Source organism: Myxocyprinus asiaticus, chromosome 2, assembly GCF_019703515.2.
Source record: "Myxocyprinus asiaticus isolate MX2 ecotype Aquarium Trade chromosome 2, UBuf_Myxa_2, whole genome shotgun sequence".
NCBI lineage: Eukaryota > Metazoa > Chordata > Actinopteri > Cypriniformes > Catostomidae > Myxocyprinus > Myxocyprinus asiaticus.
In genome coordinates this window covers 55,089,109-55,116,279 of record NC_059345.1, presented here as the reverse complement: position 1 = coordinate 55,116,279, position 27,171 = coordinate 55,089,109, and the positions used below count along the sequence as shown (strand labels likewise).

Here is a 27,171-nt window from a genome sequence, read left to right as displayed (position 1 = left end):
TTTCAAGACAACAGTCTACTGTTACAGCTGAGAAGTCTTCTATTCTTTCTCTAGACGGAGCTGCTGACATTACATAAGCTTTAACTAGGAAGTAAACACTGATTTCAAAGATAACATTTTCATGCAAGCAGTCTCATGTCAGCAATGGAATTGCAGAAAGACTTGTAATGCAACATTTTTGTGATTGGGATTGACTTCAACGTACACAAGAATTCACATACAATATCGAACCTACACCTTATGTTACGCTGTAGCTACGTGTATCCTACGGTGTAGGTTTCACAGGAGTATAAAAGAAGCCTGATGTGCACCTCTTCAAAAAAAAGTAACAGTGTCCGTGGACCATGGATATTTTACAGTGGTGTTTATAAATGGGTATAGTTTAGAGTGTACAGTTGAAGTCAGAAGTTTACATACACCTTAGCCAAAGATATTTTAACTCAGTTTTTCACAATTCCTGACATTTAATTGTAGAAAACATTCCCTGTCTTAGGTCAGTTAGGATCACTACTTTATTTTAAGAATGTGAAATGTCAGAATAATAGTAGAGAGAGAGATTTATTTAAACTTTTATTTCTTTCATCATATTTCCAGTGGGTCAGAAGTTTACATACACTTTGTTATTTTGTTATTTTGGCTGTGTACTCACAAAATGATGCAGACAAACCAATGCAGAACTATAAATGCAAACGAGCCTACATCGTAAGTTCGATGCAGAAGTATAGGCTCATGCCCCTGTTGTTGACTGTACTAAAAGAGTATCACAAAGAAGTCGTAGTGTGCATGCATCGAACCCGCTCGTATTTGCTCATGGTCAAAAGAGTATACTTTGAGGGGGCCTGGGTAGCTCAGCAAGTAAAAACGCTGACTACCACACCTGGAATCGCAAGTTCGAATTCGGGGGCATGCTGAGTGAGTCCAGTTTGGCTTCCTAAGCAACCAATTGGCCCGGTTACTAGGGTGGGTAGAGTCACGTTGGGTTAATCTCCTCGTGGTCGCTGAAATGTGGTTCTTGCTCTCGGTGGGGCGCGTGGTGAGTTGTGCATGGACGTAGCGGGGAATAGCGTGAAGCCTCCACATGCGCTATGTCTCCGCGGTAATGCGCGCAACAAGCCACGTGATAAGATGCGCGGATCGACTGTCTCAGACGCAGAAGCAACTGAGATTTGTCCTCAGCCACCCGGATTGAGGTGAGTCACTACGCCACCACGAAGACCTAGAGCGCATTGGGAATTGGGCATGCCAAATTGGGGAGAAAAAAGAAAAAGAGTATACTTTGAAAGGCTGAGCACTCGACCATGTGCGAGACGACCTGGAATGCGGAAAAAACCCAAGTCTTGAGACTAACATGATGCCAAACATCTCCATTTTCCATGGATCAAAGAAAGTCATACGGGTTTGGAACAACACGGGGGTGAATAAATGAGGACAGAATTTTCATTTTTGCGTGAATTATCGCTTTAAGGATTAGGAGGGTCACAATGACAATGGTTTGTGTTATCCACCTTACATTTTAATGTAACCTTATACTTTGTATACACATTTTAGATACACACACACACACACACACACACACACACACACACACACACATTCTTTGTGAGTATTTAATGTTTATTGTTGTCTTAATCTTTCCTCTCTGTACTTCTGAGATGTTGGGTTGCAATTAATTATTTGTGCAAAAATCTAAAGTTGCACTTTAGTGCAGAGGATGCACAGTACAGTCACATTTTGGAGCAGAACTAGACATCATGATCTAAATGCTCTGACAGTATTTTAATGGGAACTGATAATGCTTACCAATTACATCTAGTGGAACAGAGTCACATAGATTGGCTCAGACAGAATACCATATGCCATTATTTCCATTGGTTACTCAGTCGCAGCTTGAAAATATTTTGCATATCTGCTTCCTGTCATCACATCAAGATTATGGCATTGACTATATTCTCTCTTGAGGTAATTAGTTTAATTCCTCAAGGTCTAATTGCTCCAGGCCATATGTCATATGTCTGGAGTTGAAAATAAGTTTATAGCAGCCACAAATAAATGTATATACTGATTTTTACATTTTATGAAGAAAATGTAAGTGGTGCCCATTCAAAATTCCTGCCACGATGCTAGGGTTTGGAGGGTGGTTGCCAGGGCATTGCTGTGCTGTTGCTAATGTGTTCTGAGTGGTTGGTAGGGTGTTGCAAGATGGTTGCTAGTGTGGTCTGGGTGGTTGCGAAGTATTTGCTTACTGACTTTAGTCAAAAGAGCCCACAGAAATAGATGGGGTCTCTCCCTCAGTGCAAGTCTGTGGGATTTTGTTTCCTGTTTTATTGTCCACCACACAAAAAGTGTAAGTCTGATCACTTAGAATAGTATTCGCACACCTCTCCTCAAGTCATATGATTTGAGGTATCATTAATGGCCGTTGCACCAACTGTGTGGGACGAGTTATAAGCCAAAGTTTGATACTAGTATGAGCAATAGTAAAATGCTTGCCTTTAGCTGGCAACACTAACACGATTTAGTTAGACTATACAGGAAATCTACTGATGACCTGCAAAAAACTGTCTGTTCGGAAAATCCTTGTGAAGGAGACAGTAAAGATCCACATAATTGCAAACAGACATCTCTGATGTGACTCCTGTTCCTGTCTTGCTCATTATATACTGGAGTCGCCTCTCTTGTTTTACATTTCGCTTAATAGAAATACTGTGGCAAGGGTAATATAATCTTTTAACTCTTATTATCTTAAACCTTGCATTGTCCTACTGGTATCTGAATTCATGCTGAAAATTGTGCCCAGAGGAAATCTAGGTCACTTAATTGAGCTGGACTGTGCAGCTTGTTTTGTGTCATTCCTTTTAACGGGACTGAAGGAGTTCTTTGTGATCCGCGGCATGTGGCTTTGTTTTAAGGTTTTCTTGTCATTTCATGTAGACTTCATGTGTGTCTGTACATACTGACTGCTTTCATGAGGTGATGGCTACATTTTAGAATACTATCTGACTGTAGATACACCCTAGCTAGTGCAATTACCCATTTTGTAGTAGAACAATCAAGAGAATCGATGAGAAGTGAAAACAGAAAGCAGGTCTGAAGACAAGGATAGGTGGTCAGCCAAATAAACAGAGAAACAAACATACTTAAGACAGGATTTAGTCACAGGTTCTATACTTGCACATAGTGTTGTCAAAAGTACCGGTACAGGCTAAAGGAGTGTGTTCAAAAGCACATTACCATATTTGCATATTTTTGCTGTGGTATCGAAATTAGTATCGAATTTTGAAATTTCACTGGTATCGGTACCGACTACTGAAATGTTGGTATCGTGACAACAATACTGGCACTGTAATGCAGGCATTCTGTACATATTTCGATACTTTATTGTAAATGTGTATGATTTGTATGTTTACTGTAATATAACACTGGTATTACAACGAGTTTGATGTGTTGTAACTTCCGTTGGTTCGAGGGTAAAAAGGGAGAGACACTGTGGTGCTAATACCCACTACAGAGCAGAATAAAGCCACACATTAGTCCAGCTGTGGTCACTAGATTACGTGCCCTTGATCTCTGTGCATTCACACACACACTCCTTTAAGCCTAGTGTACGCTACACAACTCAAGCTCATCTCCTTTGATGTTTTAAGTCAGCAACTGGTCAGCTGTTTTTCCTTTTTTTTTCTTTGCAAATAAGTGCAAATAAGCATGGAAACGGGTGAGATCCTTTCATGTTTGTTGACATGTTATCAAGAATAAACTGCACAGGTTTGTGAATTAATTTCATTATCGTAATTTTAAGGTGAATTTTTTTGGGTGATCTATTTGAAACGGGACGACACTGAAGACAGGTTGTTTTTTTTGCCGGTTACGTGCTGATGTAAAGGGAAATGTGTATGATCTGATAATAAAAAAAAACGTTAATGCATGAACATGCACAATTGGGACACCGATATGAGAAGGACGCACATTAGAAGCTCAGTTTCAGGTACTGCGCTAAAATAATTCAGAATTTTGCTCTAAACGTCATGCTTGCGTATAATTATTTTTTTCCCTCGATTTTCTCCCCAATTTGGAATGCCCAATTCCCAGTGCACTGTAAGTCCTCATGGTGGCGTAGTGACTCGCCTCAATCCGGGTGGCGGAGGACGAATCTCAGTTGCCTCCCTGTCTGAGACCGTCAATCCGTGCATCTTATCACGTGGCTTGTTGAGTGTGGCATCCACGCACAACGCACCACGCACCCCACCAAGAGCGAACCACATTATAGAGACCACGAGGAGGTTACCCCATGTGACTCTACCCTCCCTAGCAACCGGGCCAATTTGGTTGCTTAGGAGACCTGGCTGGAGTCACTCAGCACGCCCTGGGATTGGAACTAGCGAACTCCATGGGTGGTAGCCAGTGTCTTTCACCACTAAGCTACCCAGGCCCCCAGTTTTTAGCCATTTTTAACACATTTTTGCATTCATTTCTTTATTTAAATGGTCCTGCTGTGTGACAAAGTAATTTTAAAATACAAATAATACATGTAGTCTCTAAAATACTACTACCCGTAAATATTTTCTGTCAACTACCCTTCCCACAGATTCCATGTTGGCCTATTTACAAGTGCATGTGTCTCATTTTTGTTCTGGTGTGTGTGATATTTTCTTGACTGTGGTGTCAGTGAAAAGTTTTGGTTTAATTTCTCAGCCCAAATGACATCACATCCTTTCCTCTTCTAAAGGTCATGTTACATTAATCTCCAGCCATTATTTTCAGTATTTACAGATGCAACAAAATATCTAAAATATTTCAGGCTTATGCAATGTCTTATGCCATATGTGCTGTGTTGGCCAAAACCTGAGTTATTTAGAGTTTTAATGTAGTAAAGATGGATTCGGATGAATGACATGTATTATGAAAGCTTGAGGTGGTGTCGAACTATGATCACGGGTGAGGAGATGAAGGGATATTTTGGATGAAAGGAATAGTGTCAGCCTCTCATTTCAGGGACTTTCCCTCTTCTTCGGGGGGAAAGAGAGAGAGAGAGTGAACTGACTCGTGCTCTGCAGGTCTAACATAGTGCAGCTCTGAAGAGAGACCTAAAAAAAAAAGAGAAAGACAGAGCTCTCAGAAAAGATGTGTTCTTTGCAAGAAAAAAAAGCTGTCTCTCCTCTGTCACTAGAAAAACAAGCAGCACAAAAAGGATTGAAAGCCATCCAGAGAAGTGAAAATGTCACAATGGCACGTGCTCAGTTTTTATCTCTCACTTCAAATGAGTGCATCTCAACACTGTCTATTAGACGAAGACATAGCTTTCTCCTTTTATCAGCATAGTATTCTTCAGCATTCTTCTTTTGCTTTTACTGACTGAAGGAGTGGTTCTGGGGTTTCTTAACTGTATAAAAGGCATTCGTTCGAACCTCAAAAGGGTATTATTGCCTGTATGTACATCTAGGCATACTTTATATATTAAACTCTTGTTGTTCAACAGTGCTCAGTGGGAAATAGTAAACCAAGTCATCATTTATTGAGATTACTGTGCATTGTGGGTAAAGTTGGCTGAAGTGCTAGATGAGCCAGCATAAGCTTTGAGGTTAGTGGTAATCCAGCTCGGTTGGCCCCCAAACAGGTGTGTTTTCAAGGGTTACTTATCCGCTAGAGTTTCAATCTCTGTATATGTAGAAAATGCCCTCTGTTGTTATTAGAAGTCTGCACGAGCCTTAAAATGAAACCTGAACCCAACCCGTACCCAAGACCGTGTGGCCCGGCCCGAACGATACCATCAGATTTTAAGCCTGAACCCGACCTGAACCCGAAATTGCTTATCTAATTTCTTCTAGCAAGTACTGTTGCAGTAGGCTGTATGTTATGTTAGCATATAGGCAACATTCGTAACAGTACTGAAACAGTCAACATACACAATTTTAACAAGGCACAGCAGCCCCTTAGTACGCTAGAGCAGAAGGGGAAAAAAAAGCATTGACTAACCGTTTATTTGCTGAAACTTCATTTGGTGCAGAACAATCTGAAATAAAATGAAACAATGCAACAGTCCCTTCTTGGTGCAGAACAATCTGGAATAATATGAAACACTGCAACAGTCCCCTCTATGCAGCCTGAACTTGTACAGATTGTTGAATCTGTGACAACTGTGCTAAAAACAATCTAGACCCAGCGCAAAGAACGAAACGGCACAGGTGTCTCAACATGCGTTTTTGAAAATTTGAAGTTCTTTTTAACTTGACATGGTGTTTAAAATGTGCCGGTCCTGCGTGAGACACTGAAGAATAAACAAGATGCAGCGTAAACGTCAAAGACATTCGTCCAGCATGTGTTTACATAGGAAAACAATGGGAAAACAGAACAGCCGCTCGCAAAAACACGTTCAGTGTAAACGGCCCCTAACTCGTCCGTTCACGCGTGTCTGTGAGTGAGAGTGCGTGCGAAACAAGTTTGGTAAGCCGGTTTATTTTTTCATTCATACAAACCCGAACCCGACCCGAGCCAGAAGTCCTACTTGAAAAACTGACCCGAACCCGGCCCAAATCCCATCAGGTTCTCAGGTCCCATCGGGCCTGGGTCGGGTTGCAGACCTCTAGTTGTTATGCGCTGCAATTCCTATTTAACTTTGTTTGGCTAATTGATTGTGGATAGAGTGAAGGGCTTAATATTTCCAGTGGTCCCTTCAGAATGACCTCAGAGGTGGTCTAGCATTGAGTATAACATTCTCTGATGTCATCTTTGTTGGGTGGTGTGAGGAGGTGTGCACCGTTGATCATAACATGCTTCTGTAAAGCGAAGTACTGGATGTGTTAAATTGGAGTTTTATCAGTCAGATAAATGTACTGCTGTTCAAAAGTTTTCTACTACATCAGTGATATGTGAACTGCATTCTATTTTCCCAATATTAAGCCATATGAGACTGAGTGTACTGCAGTATACTGAATACTGTAGGTCGTAGTCATTTTACGTACAACCTGACTGTCACATTCCCATTTGAAAAATATTGTCAGCTACATATATTGCTGTTTTGACATTTACCTTCTTATTAAGCTTTAAATGTTAAGGAATACCTGCCATCAGGCAGGTGATGAAGTCATTTAGATGAGTGGCAAAAATTCTTCAACAAATGGAAATTCAATCTCACATGCTCTTCAGGAAAATTTTACCAGACATTTCTGGAAGTAAGCCTTCTTTGGAAATTTGGAAATAGAGTTCCTGTTTCTCTGGTTGGGCAAGTGTAGTACTGTACTACTAGTTTATATTTTGAACAGCGCTTACTTTTTTTTCCCCTGTGTGTCTTGTTGTGTGTCTTTAGCATTCTAGAGAACCTGTAGGAGAGTGCACAGGAAGTGGTTCCAGACAAACAGGAAGTCGGAGATGTTGAACAGGATGTTGAGAGGGTACTCACTATTTTTAGTAGAAGACAGACTAATGAAACACTGTATGTGCTGTTTCTCTCATGGTATTTAGTATAGAGAAATGTCCAAAGACCACCAATACAGTGCAATGCCAACTTGAAACTTTAAAGCCCAAATTATACTTTGGTCAGATGCGAATGCTAGGCGTCTTAGTAGAGGACACGCAATGCAAATTTCTTCATCAGCAGAGTGCTCGAGCACTAAACCAATTTTTATAGCTGCGTGTTCTGTGGAAGTGCAGTAGGCATATGCGCCTGGAATTATTTGCACTAATAAGTAGATCCACAGGGTGGCAACATTCACCGTTGAGCCGTTGCTGTCACGAAGAAGCGCTAGAAGAAGATGTAATTGCCACTAAACAACAGAAGACAAAGTTGGAAACAACAACAGTGGATGTGCATGTCGAAAGTATGTGTGTGAAAAGTTCAGAAGATACTGCATTTGTATAACTCGAGTCTGAAGGACTATAAAGACATCTTTATGAGTCTAAACTCCTGATGAAATATTGTCCAGTATCTCATTACAGTTGTAGCACACATGCCAACAGAAACCTAGTTATGTAAACAGCTTTCTCTTAATCCGTTAAAGCCAAGCGCACACTACACAACTTGCAGTCTGCCTCCTGCGACTCAAAATCTTGTTTTCTGTTGTGCTGGAGCTCATACTACACGACTGATTGCAGACTGGGTGTACCAACTACACGACCTTTCGTCCTCGACTGACGCCCTGTGTACACCTGGTATTAACCCTACTAATACTTTAAAAAAAGGCCCTACCTTGTACCTTTGTACCTTTTTTGTGGATTTAATGCAATTTGGATCTTATTTACATGTAAATTTCTCAATTTGAAAAGATGGACGTCTGGACGATGAGGCCTTGCACCTAAGTGTAAACTTTCCAAGAGTGGAAAATGTCATTTGTCTTACCTTGGGGTCAGACTCAGAATCTTTGTGTGTGTGTGTGCGCGCGCGTGTGCATGTGCGTGAGTACATAAGAGTGTTTGCTGCATTCTCCTTTCTGGCTGTGTCAATTGTGCGTGTATGTATGTTTGCGTGCATGCGGGTGTGTGTGTGTGTGTGTGCATGCGTGTCTGTGTGTGGGTATGTGTGTGTGTGTGTGTGCATGCTGAGTGTGTGATTGTGTATGTGTTGGGTTGTGTGTTCTGCCTTCTGTCAGTTTTAGTCTCACCCATTTATTTCCGTGTGTGTGTGTGTTTTGCATTGTGGGTCTCACTCCTTCATTTCTGTGTGTGATGACAAATTTCAGACAAAAATGCTTTGTGTTATAGTCTCACCACTTCATTTTTGTGTGTGTGATTGGGTGTGTATGTTTTGCACTCTGGATGTTTTAGAGTCACCGCTTTATTTCTATATGTGTTTTTTCTACATTGTGGCTGATTTATAGATTTTATAACCCCCCCCAAAAAATAAACATAAAAAAAATAAATATATTGTTCTGCATTATGCGTTCTCATTCATTTCCTATGGCCAGTCAATTTTAATTGCAAGGGTAAAAGGTGTCACTTTTTTTTTTATGACCATTTAGACCTATGGAATAAAATGTTTTGAGTGTGTGTTCAGAAAGCAAGCGGGAGCAAAGTCACCAAGTCTTGTACCTATCAGATAAAGGAATACATTTTTATTAAACTGGAAAAATCGATTCCGGTCAAAAAGGACCGAAAGTAATATGAGGGTTAAGATGCTTTTTAGGTGATCACAAGTGTACAAGTGAGACACATACCCGTTACATCTGGTTGTCTCTTTTGACCACTTGCTTTCAGATTTCGAGGGGAGAGTCTCTGATTTCATGAGGATATACATCAATCATTAAATCTGTGTATTACTGAATGGAAATAAAGAGCAAAAAAGTAAAAGAAACAAAAAGAAAGCCCTAAAAATCAGGAGTACACACACTACACAACCATTGGTTGTGAGATCTGAGACTTCTCATTGCAGACAAGTTGCTGACTCAAAAAATCAATGGAGACTAGCTTGAGTTGTGTAGTGTGCACTAGGCATATGCAAAAACCCTGGAATAAACTGTTTTCTTAAGTGCATGTAAACAGGGTCACTGTTACTCTGTGGTGCTATAAAAACATTGCTTGATCAAGCAGCTCCCTTCAGGTCCTACAACCGATGGAAGATGGGGGGAGTTTTCTGAAATTTGTTTAAAAGCTGTTATTATTTTTGAAATTCCATTTGGTGACGCTAGTGGTGAAGAAATTCATGTTATGGCAGAGATCTACAGTAAGGTTTGTTGGCCGTTATGTATTCAAGCACATGAACCTGTGATTCCATCTTTGTGGTTCATCTGTAACACTCTCTCTGGTGAACCCCTCTCCATCCCATTTTTAAACACTACAATATGAGCAGAACATTGCCCTGTTAGTAGATAATTGTATGAGTGTATTTGTTTAAAGCAGGCTCAAGTTCAAGCTGAGCACATGGAATTTTCATTAGAAGAGCTCCAATCCCCTTCTGTTTAAACAAGACACCTTTCTTTTTTAACCCTTTCAGCAAAAGGAAGAGCGTCTCTCCCTTGAAGACCCCATGAAAAGGCTTGATGAGTTAGTTTTGAGTTTTTTTTTTTTATTTTATTATATTTTTTTTAGTTTTTCTTTTGAGTTTTTCTTTACTGCGTTAACAAATTTTCTGTTGAAAGTTGGGGCAGGATATATTGAAGACATATTGACATATTAATAAAAAAATAAATAAAAAATGGCCAGTAGCCTGCAGTTTGTATCACAGTCGTGAACCACTATTTGCTACTTGCTATTGCTTGTCTGAGGATGTTTGGAAAGAAAAAAATTTGGATACGCCCAAGGACGGATTAACCACCGGGCCGATTGGGCCATTGCCCAGGGGCCTCTAAACCCAAAGGGCCCCGAGCTCTAAATAAATAATTTATTTATTTTGAAAATCTATTATAAATCCACTTAAAAGAATGTGTATTGGACTACAGTAGAGCGAGCACAGACACTCGAGTGTGCGCTCAATGAATCAGCGTCTCACAGTTGCAGCACATGTATTTGAAGAACTACAGAAAACAGTCTTTGATTCATAAAACGCTTTCAAACACAAAGATAAAGTGCAGTTTACCCTGGCTGTCTACAAAGCTGATGGTTTAAATTGGTATAAGCGACAGAATTTGTGCAACAGTATGGATGACTTTAAAATGTTTAAGTCCTGCATGCATTTAATGTTTAATGATAAAGCGAAAGATGCCTTAATACCCTAAATACGTGCACGGTAACCTTTTGTAATATTTGGTAACTGCGAGAGTTCACAAACTGTTATTCTGTTATTTGTCAGGAGTCATGAGTCGGGACTCGGGAATAAATAATTTTTATTGCCATGGATGCGTCATACACAATCTCAGTTTAGCAAGGAATAAAGTGCAGTGAGCTATGAGCCTAAATAGCACAATACATAGATCTTCAAATGATGAAATCACATTAAAGTCGAACAAAAATAATCTCTGTCACTGCCTGCAACATAGTAGGCCTAATCTTAATCAATGGAAAATGCGTAATTCTTCCCGGGCAGGTTCACTTTCCATGAGGCAGTGAACACTACGGTTTATAAACCTCTTCGGGATGCTTTGATTTGAAATGATTTAGGAAAACTTGTGTAATTATTGTCTGCACACCAGAGCAAAAGGCTCACTGTTTAACAAGCACTGAAACTTTGCCACGTGAAAAAAAAATCTGGAATCATGTGTAACAGTCACATTAAGTCCTCTTTGCAACCTGAACTTCATCAGAATGTCGACGTGTGACAGCAGCGCTGATGCAGCGCAACAAATTATGAAACAGAACACAGGTGTCTCGAGATGCGTTTATAAATATGAAAGTTCTTTTAAACATAATGCAGTGTCTAAAAAAATACGATGGTCCTGAGTTGTGGCATGGTCAATGATCAAAGACCTGTTTGGTCTTTGCAATCCAGTGCGTGTTTACGTAGAAAAACAATTTATAAACAGCACAGACTCCGGCGTGAACAGCCCGTAACTCGCCCTATAGCCTGCTTGAAAAACTGACCCGAACCTGTCCCAAAACCAGATGGTTTGTTGGGTACCATCAGACTCCGATCGGGTGAAGACCTCTATACACGCGCACATCCCTATTAATAACGCGTGATTCTGGATTGGTTCATAATTAAAAAGTGCATATAATTGGCCGTGTCAGACAATGCTACAAACTTCCGTCTATTTGAAAAATCCAACCAAATCTGCCAAGCGTCATGTCGTGCATACAGGTGAATGTCACGTCATGGGGGGCCTCCACGGTGTACCGGTCCATGGGCCTCTCGGGTCTTAATCCATCCTTGGATATGGCCATGAGTGCTAGATGAGTCCACAATATTTTTAGTCTGTTTTCAAGGAAGAGTAATACTGTAAATTTTAAATGCATATACTGTATCTGTGAAAAGCTGCTAGCATATAGATGTACACTAGCATATACAGTTTAAGTCAGAAGTTTACATACACTTAGGTTGAATTCATTAATATTAATTTTTTAACCACTCCACAGATTTAATATGAGCAAACTATAGTTTTGGCAAGTCGTTTAGGACATCTACTGTGTGTATGACAAGTAATTTTTCCAACAGTTGGTTACAGACAGATTGTTTCACTTTTAATTGACTAGATCACAATTCCAGTGGGTCAGAAGTTTACATACAGCAAGTTAACTGTGCCTTTAAGCAGCTTGGAAAATTCCAGAAAATTATGTCAAGCCTTTAGACAATTAGCCAATTAGCTTCTGATAGGAGGTGTACTGAATTGGAGGTGTACCTGTGGATGTATTTTAAGGCCTACCTTCAAACACAGTGCCTCTTTGCTTGACATCATGGGAAAATCAAAAGAAATCAGCCAAGACCTCAGAAAAGAAATTGTGGACCTCCACAAGTCTGGTTCATCCTTGGGAGCAATTTCCAAATGCTTGAAGGTACCACATTCATCTGTACAAACAATAGAACGCAAGTCTAAACACCATGGGACCACACAGCCATCATACCACTCAGGAAGGAGACACATTCTGTCTCCTAGAGATGTATGTAGTTTGGTTGAAAAGTGCAAATCAATCCCAGAACAACAGCAAAGGACCTTGTGAAGATGCTGGAGGAAACGGGTAGACAAGTATCTATATCCACAGTAAAACGAGTCCTATAAATTGACATAACTGAAAGGCTGCTCAGCAAGGAAGAAGCCACTGCTCCAAAACCGCCATAAAAAAGCAAGTGCATATTGGGACAAGGATCTTACTTTTAGGAGAAATGTCCTCTGGTCTAATGAAACAAAAATGTAACTGTTTGGCCATCATATGTTTATGTTTGGAGGGAGAAGGGTAAGACTTGCAAGCTGAAGAACACCATCACAAACATGAAGCATTGGGGTGGCAGCATCATGTTGTGGGGGTGCTTTGCTGCAAGAGGGACTGGTGCACTTCACAAAATATATGGCATCATGAGGAAAGAAAATTATGTGGATATATTGAAGCAACATCTCAAGACATCAGCCAAGAAGTTAAAGCTCGGTCGCAAATGGGTCTTCCAAATGGACAGTGACCCCAAGCATACCTCCAAAGTTGTGGCAAAATAGTGGCATCACAAAGGCCTGACCTCAAACCGATAGAAAATTTGTGGGCAGAACTGAAAAAGCATGTGCGAGCAAGGAGGCCTACAAACCCGACTCAGTTCCACCAGTTCTGTCTGGAGGAATGGGCCAAAATTCCAGCAACTTATTGTGAGAAGCTTCTGGAAGGCTACCCAAAGCGTTTGACCCAAGTTAAACAATTTAAAGGCAATGCTACCAAATACTTTTATGTAAACTTCTGACCCACTGGTAATGTGATGAAAGAAATAAAAGCTGAAATAAATCATTCTCTCTACTATTATTCTGACATTTCACAGTCTTAAAATAAAGTAGTGATCCTAACTGATCTAAGACTGGGAATGTTTTCTATGATTAAATGTCAGGAATTGTGAAAAACTGAGTTTAAATATATTTGGCTAAGGTGTATGTAAACTTCTGACTTCAACTGTAAGTTACTTTACCTTTAAACAAGTACTTGTACTGTTATTGTTCACAGAGGTGTAATGGCATTGTTTAGTGCAATTTTTTTTAAAACCCCACAAATAACAGCACTTCTTGGCAGATCCAATTTTAAAGAAAGACTAATTGATTAAGTATGAATATCGGTAGAAAATGTCATTCAAACCGATTATCAGTATTTGTCTACACCATCTCCAAACACATGCAGATGATGTGTGGTCGCTCTTTCTCTCCCTTGTCTGTTATTTGACTCGTAATTTCACTCTACTTTTCTTGTACAAACACTAATCTTCACTGTTGTTTCTACAATTATAGATGATTATCTGCCCTAATTAAGACACTGGCTCTCTTCATCTCCCCCTCTCGACTTTGGTGGTTGGCCACTCATGTCTTGAGTTTCAGCTTCAATACGCACATTCCTACTGTAATGGCGCAGAAGCTCCGTCTCCTTTTCTGGAAGTCTAAACTCCTGGTTTGTTAGCCTTGTCAGATTTTGAAGCAATTTTTTGTAGGTATTTTCACACACTTATGTAATATCATAAGCAGAGTATTCTCTGTGCCCTGTCCATGAAGGAGTAATATGACTTTTTATGGAGGTGCAGTGAGAAAGAAGCAAAGGGTCTTTAATAGAATCTATGAAGTGGTTTTTGAAGCCACATATCTAGAAATATTTCCTTGTGCTTTAAAGTGGCTGTTACAATTTGGTTAACCTGCTAATATGAAACAGCCAGTCTGGGGATCTAGAGAAATATAAAACAGATCAAGATGTGTGGGTATATTGTATAATATGCTGTTGTTAAAATTCTGAACAGGTTCCATTTAAAAATAATTTATTTTTGACAGCACATCATTCTGTATTGTCTCTCTATATAGATATACTACACCTTTAGGACTTGGATAAGCATCTGTGTCTATACATTACTAGAGAACTTGTAAATCATAAATGTGTCAGTTTTGATGATGGAGTATGTAGTACAAAGTCTATGGATAAGTCAAAGTGATTTATAAATATAAAAATAAACATCAAACTGTTCTCAGACTGACTGGTTGTGATAGCCTATATACTAGAGTGTGTATTCTGAAAAACTAGGACCAAAACATATATTTGCCTTAAAAAAAAATTGTTAATGTAACTCATATGAATATTGCAGTGTATTAATTGTTCCATATTTAATGCATTACTACATTGCAGTGCATTTGTTATTTGTTGCATGGTGGATTAATGTATTTATTTATTTTTTTTACATTATCTAAAGTTTCAGGTGATGCTACTCCTAAGCTAGTAATGCTGAATAGTTACCTGGAGTTAAGTGCCTTGCTCAAGGACACACTGGTGGTGGAGGCTGTGGGGATTGAACTGGCAACCTTCAGTTTACCAGTTCTGTGCTTTAGCCCACTATGCCACCAGCACATCATGTAATGTACTGATAACATCTGATTACATTCCCATTTCGAAAATTAACTATTGCTTTACATAAGTAACCATAGTTTAACCATAGTATTTGTAGTATAAACATAGTAACCATTATTTCTATAGTAAAACCATGTTGTCTATGGATACTACAGGATTTCTTGTCAAAACCTGTGTTAGGTGTATCTGATTATAAAGTAATTAGTTACTGTAATCTAAATACCTTTTAGTCAAAAGTAGTGTAATACATTATATTTTAAATTATTGTAATCAGATTACAGTTACTGACTTTAACTGAAAGTAATTACTTTTAAGTGCATGCATAGAAATGTATTATTATTATATGTATAATAAATGTAAAATATGAATTCATATGTACATCTGTTAGCATTTCTGTGACAATGAATGAGGAGGAAATGTAGACATTCTGAATTTGAGTGGGAATCCAAAAACCTTTCTAGGAAAAGCGATTTAGAAAGTAAATTAAAAGTAAAATGATTAGTAATGTGATTACTTTTTAGATGGAGTAATTAGTAAAGTTATTTGATTACATTTTAGATAAGTAATTTGTAGTGAATTACCAATTTTAGTAATTTACCCAACACTAATAAAAGAAAAAGAAAAAGAAAAACATGGTTACCACAGTCATTGTTGCTATATTACTTTTGTAAAACCATGGTGAATTTACGTAAGGGTTAAATGTAGGGTGACAACATTAAATTGAATAAAGTTAATATACACTAATAAACTAAAAAACACCCTATTTTAACTAAATTAAAATATAGTGATAAACAGCAGCAATACACTAAATGTTTTGCTTCAAAAAAGAAGGCAAAGTCTCTTTAAGGCTCTACATGTCTCAAGTGAATCACCGAAACCTTTATTTGAACTGATTCATTTACATGGATCGTCCAAAAGAAGCAACTCACTGAAATGAATCAGAGTTCCCAAAGCTATTAATAAGAGAATTATTTATTTTTAACATTTTAATTTACATGAACTGTCCAAAAGAACCAATTCACCCAAATGATTCAGATTGTACAGAGAGAGATGATCCAGTGTTGAATGGTTATTTTCTTACATTTTAAGTATCGAAATTGCCAAACAATTGAACATGATTGTCTTAGTTAAGCTTGACCACATCACCATGAAGCATAGATTACAAGCTTCAGTGTCCTTTGTAATTGTATAGACGTACTTAAATCACAAAAAATATATAAAAGGAAAAAATGTAGGCAACTTCTCTGATAAAAAGCTGCATTTCTCTCCCTCTCTCTCTCGCTCTCTCTCTCTCTGAGGTAATGTTTGCACCTTTAAGCCTGATCCTCCTTTGTACCTCTTTCTCTCTCTTCATTTCTTGTTTGACTTTGCTTCTCACATTCCCACCTTACAGTCTCTAGAGGCCCAGCATTGGTGTTGTACAGAGAGACACTGTATTACAGTTGCCCACCAGCTTTCCTTGGCTCACATTAGTCTGCACAGTCATAGACCCTAGTGCACCAGTGCAGATGTGAATGCTTGGCCTCATATCATATGTGACCTGCTCCATCATTGAGTAATTTTGACCCAGAAACACATTTTGATATTTATGCACTAAAGTAAAAAGGAAATAATCATTAAATCTCAGCAATGACTTAATTTTTACTTAAGTGTTTCTGGTTCAAAGTGACTCAGATGATGTAGAAAGTCACACTACACTCTATAAAAGTGGTAATATGCGATTGATGTCTTAAGGAACTATTTTTAACTAATCTGACTCTTAAAAATGACTTTTGTTGGTGTAACCTACAGTAGTGGCCAAACATTTTGGCACCCATGGTAAATATGAGCAAAGAAGGCTGTGAAAAAAAAATCTGCATTGTTTATCCTTTTGATCTTTCATTATAATTTTTACAAAAATCGATCCTTTGATTGAAGTAAAATAATTGAAACGGGGTAAATATCTTTTTTTATTATACGGGGTATAATACTTTTTGCAACCTCCCTTTGCCAAGATAACAGCTCTGAGTCTTCTCTTATAATGCTTAATGAGGTTGGAGAACACCTGGCATGTTGGTGGACTCTCCTCTTCAGTTCACCCCACAAATTTTCTATGGGGTTCAGGTCAGGGGACTGGGATGGCCATGGCAGAACCTTGATTTTGTGGTCAGTGAACCATTTTTGTTTTGGATCATTGTCCTGCTGGAAGATCCAACCAGGGCCCATTGTAAGGTTTCTGGCAGAGGCAGCCAGGTTTAGATTTTTTTATCTGTTGGTATTTGATAGAGTCCATGATGCCATGTATCCAAACAAGATGTCCAGGACCTCTGGCAGAAAAACAGCCCCACAACATTAAAGATCCAGCACCACATTTAACCGAGGTCACTGGGTACTACTTCCTCTCTGTGTGCGCCAAACCCATCTCTGGTGTTTGCTGCCAAAAAGCTCTTTTTTATTTCATCTGACCATAGAACTTGGTCGCATTTGAAGTTCCAGTAATGTCTGGCAAACTGAAGACGTTTGAGTTTGTTGTTGGATGAGAGCAGAGGCTTTTTTTCTTGAAACCAAACAACTTGTGGTGATGTAGGTGATGTCTGATATTTTTTTTATTTTTTATTTTTTTTTAGACATTCTGACCCAAGACCCAACTAATTTCTGCAATTCTCCAGCTGTGTTCCTAAGAGATTCTTTGGCCACTTGAACCATCGTCCTCACTGTGCATGGAGACAATATAGACACACGTCCTTTTCCAGGCTGATTCTTAAGATCTCCAGTTGATTGGAACTTGTTAATTATTGCGCTGATGGTGGAAATGGGCATTTTCAATGCTTTGGCTATTTTCTTATAGTCACTTCCCATTTTGTGAAGCTCAACAACCTTTTGCCGCACATCAGAACTATATTCTTTGCCTGACCCACTGTGATTGATGATTAAGGGAATTTGGCCTGTGTGTTACCTCATATTTATACTCCTGGGAAACAGGAAGTCATGGCTGAACAATTTCATGCTCCTTATCACCCATGTGCACTAAAAAATGTAAAATATGAATGGGAATATACTTCAGATATATTTTACTCATAAGAATTTCTAGTGGTGCCAATAATTGTGGCCAATGTGTTTTGGAGAAAAATGAGATATTTCCCCTCTTTCAATTGTTCTGCTTCATTTAAAGGTTCGATTTTTGTGATTGAAAGATCAAAAGGATAAACAATGCAGATTTTTTTTCACAACCTTCTTTGCTCATATTTTCCAAGGGTGCCAATATTTTTGGCCACAACTGTAATGTAGTCAGGTTGACTGAGTCAATAAATAATATTTTCACTTGAATAAAATTGGTTAATTTAGATGGTAACACTTGTTTTACAGTGTGTGTGTATCGAGTGTGTTGCAGTAATGTGGTTGCTCCGGTCTGAACGAGACATTCATATGTAATCTGGGTGTCCTGGTTTGGCACATATCAGATCTCTCACAGTGTGCATTTACTTTACAGGTCAATTACAAGCCACTTCTCTCTTTCAATACTGTAATTATCAGCCTGGTTAAAGGAACCACGCAAATTAGAGGCCCAGTATGTCATATCATAGCACAGACTTTGGTCTGCTCTTGAGTATTTGCATGCAATATTACTGTAAGGTGTTAGAATTTGTCATTTGTTTGGCAGGGTTGAAACTGATTTCCTTCAAAGTCATTAAAAATGGACTGATAACTGATCACACATGAATGTTTGGCATGCCATTTGAGTTAAAGGCCCAAAAGTGGCTTTTTTTTTTTAAAACTTTGTTTGATGACTTCCGTTTCCTCTTCACCTTTTACAGAATCTTATGTAGTTTGAAAGTTTCAGCGAGTGGCGGTTTAGTTTTTATCTGAAGCTCATGTCTTTAAAAAAAAAACAAAAGACCTGTGCTGTTCTTTGTCGTTTAGATAAACTGCCTCCTGACAACTGGAAATGAAAATCTATTTATAGCTTTGCCTGTCCTAATTTTACACCCACTCATTTGTTCTCTCACGCTATTTTTGCTACATGATTTTATTTATTCTTCCACTCGCCTCTGTCACTTCCTGCCACATGCTTTATGCATTAGGATAGGTTTGTAGTATGTTTACCTATTTCACATTCTCATCAGTCTTTTTGCTTTCTTTTCTGATCTGAACATGCTATTAAAAGCATATTTTCTCTGTTATTATTCCTTTTATACCTATTTCACATTCTCATCAGTCTTTTACTTTCTTTTCAAATCTGATCATGCTATTAAAAAGGATATTTTCTCTGTTATTATTCCTTATGACATGAATGTACAAAAAAGTCCAAGCATTTGAGACCACTGGTGAAATTGCTTCTATTTTGCATTCTTTTCTAATTTAGTACATTATTTCATTACAAATTCTATTATCTGCATAACAAAAAACAAACAAACAAAAAAAAAATCAGATTTTATTATTTGGTATATTACACTAATGCTTTAATGGCAGCATGCACTTGGGATGATCCATGTTATCCCAGCATGATCTGAGAATGTTCTGAAGAGCATCTTGTGTCCTTTAATGGAAGCAAGAAACTCTGACCTTTTTTAGCATGATTGATGTCACAAATTTGCTTACATTTGATTAGCCCATGACATAGTGCATCATAACTTTTCTTGTCTGTGTTTTTTCCTCAAAGTCCTAAAATTTTAAATGGTTTAAATGAAAATATCCAAAAGAAAAATAAATAAATGTATGTGGTCTCTGACTTCTGGATCCCACTGTATGATATACAGTATTTGTAATTGTTAGACGGTCTTTGTTGTCACAGTGTTCCTGAGATGGTCACCCGTCAGCACAAGTGAGTTCTATGCAAAAAGCCACACATGGAAATTAGTGTGGACAGGGACATCTGGTACACAAATATAATTACGTAATCAGATGGGGGAACACATGCCAGTCATAATGCAAATACTAAGAGAATACCTTATTTTGTTTAACTTTGTTTAGTAGCATTTGCAGCTTGTTTTCAACCATACATGGAGAGACTTTAGGCACTTTCTCTCTTTGGTGATACCCCTTTCTAACCACACTTGATGGATTTGCCATTAATTTAAAATGAAGAATGAATCTGTTTTATTTAGAATGGTTAGATTTACCTTTTCCGAATTCCAAATTGTGTTGGAGATGGCATCATAACAGGTAGACACTGAAGTGATGTGTTCTGTGATGTTTCGTCCAGTCAGGGCTCTTTTCCAATAATAGTTTTGTTAAGACTGGATGGATCTCACTCTTCTCCTTAAATAAGAACAAGGATGTGATCCAAGCAAATACCAGCACCATTTGCCATATCAACAGCCTGCAACTTAGTAAGCATGTCAAGACTGGTCAAAGCACGCTGCTGTAAACGGACTCCTACAGATGCCCAGACATACACACAATCACACACACACAGACAGGATAAAAACTTGATGAGTAACATTACTTATTAACTAATATTATGAACAGTTGTTGACTTGAGTCCTGTTTTGTCTAATCATAAATCAATAGCTGTTGGGGAGACCGAGGGCAATTGTAACACTTTAAATGTAGTTTAGCTTTGTGAGAAATTTCCAACAAAAAAGTGATTTTTACATATAAAAATCATTTCTGGATGTCCATTATTTTTCTTTTGCTCTCTAAAGTTTTCATGTCTTTGAATTCAAACTAATATCTATTTTATCTCAGTTTTTATAACTGCTCTGAAAAAATATTTTGTGGTAAAGTAAATATAGCAGAAGTACTTTCTACATTGAATAAGTTAGTTTAACCCTTTAAGCTCTGAATATGTTTTAAAGATTTCCTGTTTCAGTGGCATACCCAAAATTAAAGGCTAATTACTTGGAAAAAAACAAGGAGGGTCAAGTGTTTGGTATCATTGTTAAGATAACTTTTCAATTTTTTTTAATCATATAGATAAGAAACTGGCCTAGCCTAAGAAACTGCTGAAAAATCATGCACAAAATTGAGCCAAACATTTACTTTTTTTTTTTTTTTTCTGATTTGACATTATATATCTCTGGGTGTAAATAAGGTGGCTCCGAAAAACTGCTCTTGTTTTGTTCCATAATCATGTCAACTGTATCTGATAAACATTTTGTGTTGATATGACAAAGCAATCAAAAGTTATAGCATTAAAAAACAAAAATTATCATAGTGTCCAAAATGTTTCTCCAAAATCCTCTGCAAACAAATAAAACATAATAATTGTACATTAAACTAATTACAACAATGACTAAAGGTATGCATAGCATGGAAACATGATTTTAGTAATGAGATTTTACAGAATGAGTCAGGCAGACTCATCGAGTCAAAAGGCATTGAGTCTGTGTTATTTACATGGCCCCATCTTCTGGTGGCCATATGCAACTTTGTGCTTTGTGTGAATTATCTAATGATCTATATACATCCACCTTGTGTGTGGCTCCTTTGAAAGATAATCACCTCCTCTAAATAATGGTATGTGATATTTTGATCTGTTTATTTTTAATTTATAAGCAAAAACCCGGCATATAAGCAACACCAACCTCATTTTTAAAGAAATATACTTAGCTATTATTCACTATAGTTTTGTCTATGAGTAAAACAAATAGGCTGTTTGTATTCTGCTCTTTGAGAGCTTTCCAACAACATACAGTTGAAGTCAGAAGTTTACATACACTTAGGTTGAAGCCATTAAAACTCATTTTTGAACCACTCCACAGATTTAATATTAGCAAACTATAGTTTTGGCAAGTCTTTAGGACTTCTTCATTTACATTTTACTACTTTGTGCATGACACAAGTATTTTTTCCAACAATTGTTTACAGACAGATAGTTTCACTTTTAATTGACTATATCACAATTCCAGTGGGTCAGAAGTTTACATACAACAAGTTAACTGTGCCTTTAAACAGCTTGGAAAATTCCAGAAAATTATGTCAAGCCTTTAGAAAATTTGCCAATTAGCTTCTGATAGGAGGTGTACTGAATTGGAGGTGTACCTGTGGATGTATTTTAAGGCCTACCTTCAAACACAGCGCCTCTTTGCTTGACATCATGAGAAAATCAAAAGAAATCAGCCAAGACCTCAGAAAAGAAATTGTGGACCTCCACAAGTCTGGTTCATCCTTGGGAGCAATTTCCAAATGCCTGAAGGTACCACATTGTACCACATGTACAAACAATAGTACGCAAGTATAAACACAATGGGACCACGCAGCCATCATACCGCTCTGGAAGGAGACGCATTCTATCACCTAGAGATGAACATAGTTTGGTGCAAAAAGTGCAAATCAATCCCAGAACAACAGCAAAGGACCTTGTGAAGATGCTGGAGGAAACAGGTAGACAAGTGTCTATATCCACAGTAAATCGAGTCCTTTAGACTGCTCAGCAAGGAAGAATCCACTGCTCCAAAACCACCATAAAAAAGCCAGACTACAGTTTGCAAATGCACATGGGGACAAAGATATTACTTTTTGGAGAAATGTCCTCTGGTCTGATGAAACAAAAATTGAACTTTTTGGCCATAATGACCATCGTTATGTTTGGAGGAAAAAGGGTGAGGCTTGCAAGCTGAAGAACACCATCCCAACTGTGAAGCATGGGGGTGGCAGCATCATGTTGTGGGGGTGCTTTGCTGCTGCAGGGACTGGTGCACTTCACAAAATAGATGGCATCATGTGGAAGGAAAATTATGTGGATATATTGAAGCAAATCCTCAAGACATCAGCCAAGAAGTTAAAGCTTGGTCGCAGATGGGTCTTCCAAGTGGACAATGACCCCAAGCATACCTCCAAATTTGTGGAAAAATGGCTTAAGGACAACAAAGTCAAGGTATTGGAGTGGCCATCACAAAGCCCTGACCTCAATCTGATAGAAAATTTGTGGGCAGAACTGAAAAAGCATGTGCGAGCGAGGAAGCCTACAAACTCAGTGACTCAGTTCCACCAGTTCTGTCTGGAGGAATGGACCAAAATTCCAGCAACTTATTGTAAGAAGCTTGTGGAAGGCTACACAAAACGTTTGACCCAAGTTAAACAATTTAAAATGTTACGAAATACTAACAAAGTGTATGTAAACTTCTGACCCACTGGGAATGTGATGAAAGCTGAAATAAATAATTCTCTCTACTATTATTCTGACATTTCACATTCTTAAAATAAAGTAGTGATCCTAACTGACCTAAGACAGGGAATGTTTTCTATCGATTAAATGTCAGGAATTGTGAAAAACTGAGTTTAAATGTATTTGGCTAAGTTGTATGTAAACTTCTGACTTCAACCGTGTGACACATGGCTATTTGATCAGTTTGATGTTTTTACTGATTGCAATAATATGTACAATATAAATTATTAAAAAAAATTGATTTATTTGTCTTCAAATTTCAAAGCACTTGTTCAATTTTAGTCATAATGCCTGCATGCATTGGAAAGTAAACTTTCTAAGATTTCAAACAATACCTGTTTTGTGTTGGTCAACGCTGCATTTTTTAATATTGTGACTATTTGTTTCTTCTCGTGGGCCTGTCGGCGGGCCAATCTGAGCTTAAAGGATTAAGCGTGAACTTAAAAATATCGCTGAGCGATTTTAGCCGGTCTACAATTTTACAAACTGAGACGTTTGATTAGCCACACCCCTTTTTCCCAAAACCCACTCTCCAAAGATACCAAATTAGCTTTATTGAGATTGACACGAGCAGAAACTGTTGTCAAAAACAACAGCAGCAAAATTGCTCCCTCAACTGACATTTGAGGAACATGGCATAAAAATGGCATAATGCCACAATAATTCACTGCAAATACAACACTATGAGAGCGTGCAAAATGATTGACAGGCAGAAAGCGTCATTGTCCATGGACCCTGGAAACATTTTCATTTGCTGTTTACAGAGACTAGAGTTGTCACGGAGACTGATGAGATATCTCGGGACACTTATTTCATTAATATCTTTCAAGGAGTATTACCATTTTTTTTTGCATATCTTTCCATGAAAAAATCGCTTACAGCACCTTTAAGTAAACTCTAAATTTGTACTCATTTCAAACATGTAAAAAAATAATGTTCTAGTATATATATATATATAATATATATATTTATATATATTAGTTCCAATAATAATAACCTGGATGGCAGCCATAGTGCGCCTGAATGCCCATCACTCAACAGCTATTGGTGAAGAGGAGTGTACAGTGATGTAGCCAATTCATATGTAAAGGGGATTATTAGAAACCCATGATGAATAGAGGCCAATGGGCAAATTTGGCCAGGACACAATTTATGATTGTTTATCTTTTTTTTTTTTTTTTTTTCTCTACTTTTCTCCCCAATTTGGAATTCCCAATGCGTTCTAAGTCCTCATGGTGGCGTAGTGACTCGCCTCATTCCAGGTGGTGGAGGACGAATCTCAGTTGTCTCCGCATCTGAGACAGTCAAACCACGCATCTTATCATGTGACTTGTTGAGCGCGTTACCACGGAGACATAGCGCGTGTGGAGGCTTCACGCTATTCTCTGCGGCATCCATGCACAACTCACCACGTGTCCCACCCAGATAGCAACCACGAGGTGGTTACCCCATGTGACTCTTCCCTCCCTAGCAACCGGGCCAGTTTGGTTGCTTAGGAGACCTGGCTGGACTCAGCATGCCTTGGATTCGAACTCATGACTCCAGGGGTGGTAGTCAGTGTCTTTACTCGCTGAGCTACCCAGGCCCGATTGTTTGTTATCTTTACTATTTGTCATCATGTATCAATCCTAAAGTAGAAAACCATGTCCTAGTTATTTGCTCATTTGACTAAATTTCACAGGTAAATAAAATAAGTAAAGATTGAAGCTGGTGTTCCCAGCATGCACCTGGCCTAAGAAATTAACTTTTGCGGGTTCACTGGTTGCAAGTATTTACACCGTTTTTATTGTTGATTTTTTCACGTTTAGTAACTTCTTGTTTTGTGAAGTCTGAAGTTCATTTTCTACTCAAAATTACCTGTTCATGGTCAACAAAATTATCTGTTGATTGTTACACTGCAAAAAAATTACTACTTTATTTGTATTTCTGTCTTGTTTTCCAGTAAAAATATGTAAACATTCTTAAACAAGATACATTTACAATCAAAATGGCATAAGATATTTTGCATTGTTTTCAGAGAAAGTATATAAACTAAATTTAGTGAGGTTTATGCTTTAAACAAGAAAAACTATTTGCCAATGGGGAAAGATAAATAAACTTATTTCAAAGGGAACATTTGTTAATTTTTCTTACCTCATTGGCAGATTTTCTTTCTTGTTTTAAGCATAAAGTTTATTAATTTTGTCAGATTTCTCTGGAAACAAGACTTTATATCTTATGCAGTTTTGCTCGTCAAGTAAATATATCTTATTTTAAGAATATTTAGATATTTACTTTTTTTTTTTTTTTTTTTTTTTTTACTGGAAAACCAGACAAAATTCAAATTAAGATTTTTTTATTTTTTTTTTGCAGTGTAACATGCACATTTTGTAGTGTGTTTTGTGCATGAAGTGTTGAGGCAAGCACGCCATGCGCAACTATATGTCTTGTTTCTATTGCCAGTAATGCAGTGTTATTGTCTAATAGACTATATAGCATGCATTACGGTTCCCTGTGGAAGACTTCCATATGTTATTTGGTACATGATGAAAAATGCGTTTAAAAGGAAAGTTCAAAATGTGAATGTTGTAATAAAATATTAATTTACATTTTACTAAGTTTATTTAATTACCACTTACATCAGATTTGTAAGTAAAAGTTACTGTTTTAACTGAAATGTTTGTTCAATTTATTCAATTTAATCAACAATATTAGTCAGCATTAAAACTGACTTAGAAAAACTGTGTGCAAAAACTTGTGAAATGAAAATGTATTAATATCTTACAATATTTTTTTAATGTGAATTTAATTGATTTCATTACAAATAAATATCATTTTAGACCCACTTTGCCACTATAATGTAGTGTTTTGCTTTAAACATATTATTCCTGACCATAATAACTGTAATAACTATTCAGTAATGTTAATAAGTGTTAAAGCAATGATATAGAGTAATTACTTTGAGGTGTGCTCATCTTTAAAATACAGTGGGATGGTATAATTTATTTTTCAATCGTTACAATTGCCCCCAATGCTCTGACTTCTTGCATTAAATTCAATATTTTGATTGAATCTGTCTCATTATAAGCTGATCAATCATATATGTAAATATTTGTTTGTGTGTGTGTGTGTGTGTGTGTGTGTTTCTTATACTAAAAGAAAGAACGTATGTGAGTTATAAGGGATAATGCAACAATTATTCCCCTACTAAGGTTAATTGTTTGTCCCTCTCTCTCTCTCTCTTGCTCTCTCTCACTCTCGCTCTCTCTGTAGATCCGTGTTTGACAGTCATCCCTCCATGTGTGAACGAAGCCGACCGCTTCAGTTTAGAGGCACTGCGGCACATTCACAAGCAGCTAGATGATGACAACGATGGAGGGATTGAAGTCAATGAGAGCGTGGAGGTGAGCATATATAGTTTTATTCTGAATAATGTATAGCCTTAATATGAAATATGGAGTTGTTCCGCACTTGATGCATTCAATAATGCGTGCATTTGGTGTGTTTCTATATGTGCGCATGCATTTTGTGATGGGGTCAGGGGGCTTAAAAAACATGTCAGTAAAGCTTTATTCTACCAGAGACCTCAAAGGGCAAAGTTGACAGTGGTTCTTCCTTGCAAGAGAGAGAGAACATTGAGATATGAGTACTTCTCCCATAAGGCTACTCCATTACTTGCGTGTGTGTGTGCAAGTGCATAAGTATTGGTGTATACATGATGAAACATCCAAACATATTCATATGCACAGACAAAAGCATTTGTTTATCAAGTGTGTGTGTGTGTGTGTGTGTGTGTGTGTTTATATGTGATGATGGGGTCAAGTTTGAAATGTCCCCTCTCTTTATATATATATATATATATATATATATATATATATATATATATATATATACACACACACACACACACACACACACACACACACAGAGAAGTGGAAGGTTTAATCTTTTCTGAAATCTGACACCACCACAAAAATGTCAACCCCACATTGCACCTCACATAATCCCTGTCCCCCTGCCCTACAGTAGCTGACACTTTTACTATTGAAATGTACATGTAGAGTCAATCACAGATTTTCTAGTATTTTCATGATTTGCATAAATAAGCAATCAATCTCTTTCATATGTTTGCTTTATTGCAGTTAAAATGTAACATAACAAGTGTATGTTGTTGTAGTATGAATGTAATATTTAAAATCAACATCCACATGTTATACTACATCATGCTCATGAAC

The 27,171-nt window shown here is 37.7% G+C and overlaps 1 protein-coding gene across 1 annotated transcript in view; it reads left to right on the top strand.

The window, feature by feature from the left end:
* Positions 1-27,171, top strand: part of LOC127452301 (stromal interaction molecule 2-like) — a 67,059-nt gene that overhangs the window by 16,391 nt on the left and 23,497 nt on the right. Inside the window, exon 3 of the mRNA XM_051717687.1 lies at positions 26,210-26,340. Within this exon, the coding sequence (XP_051573647.1) occupies positions 26,210-26,340 (131 nt within the window). The remainder of the gene's footprint in view (positions 1-26,209; positions 26,341-27,171) is intronic.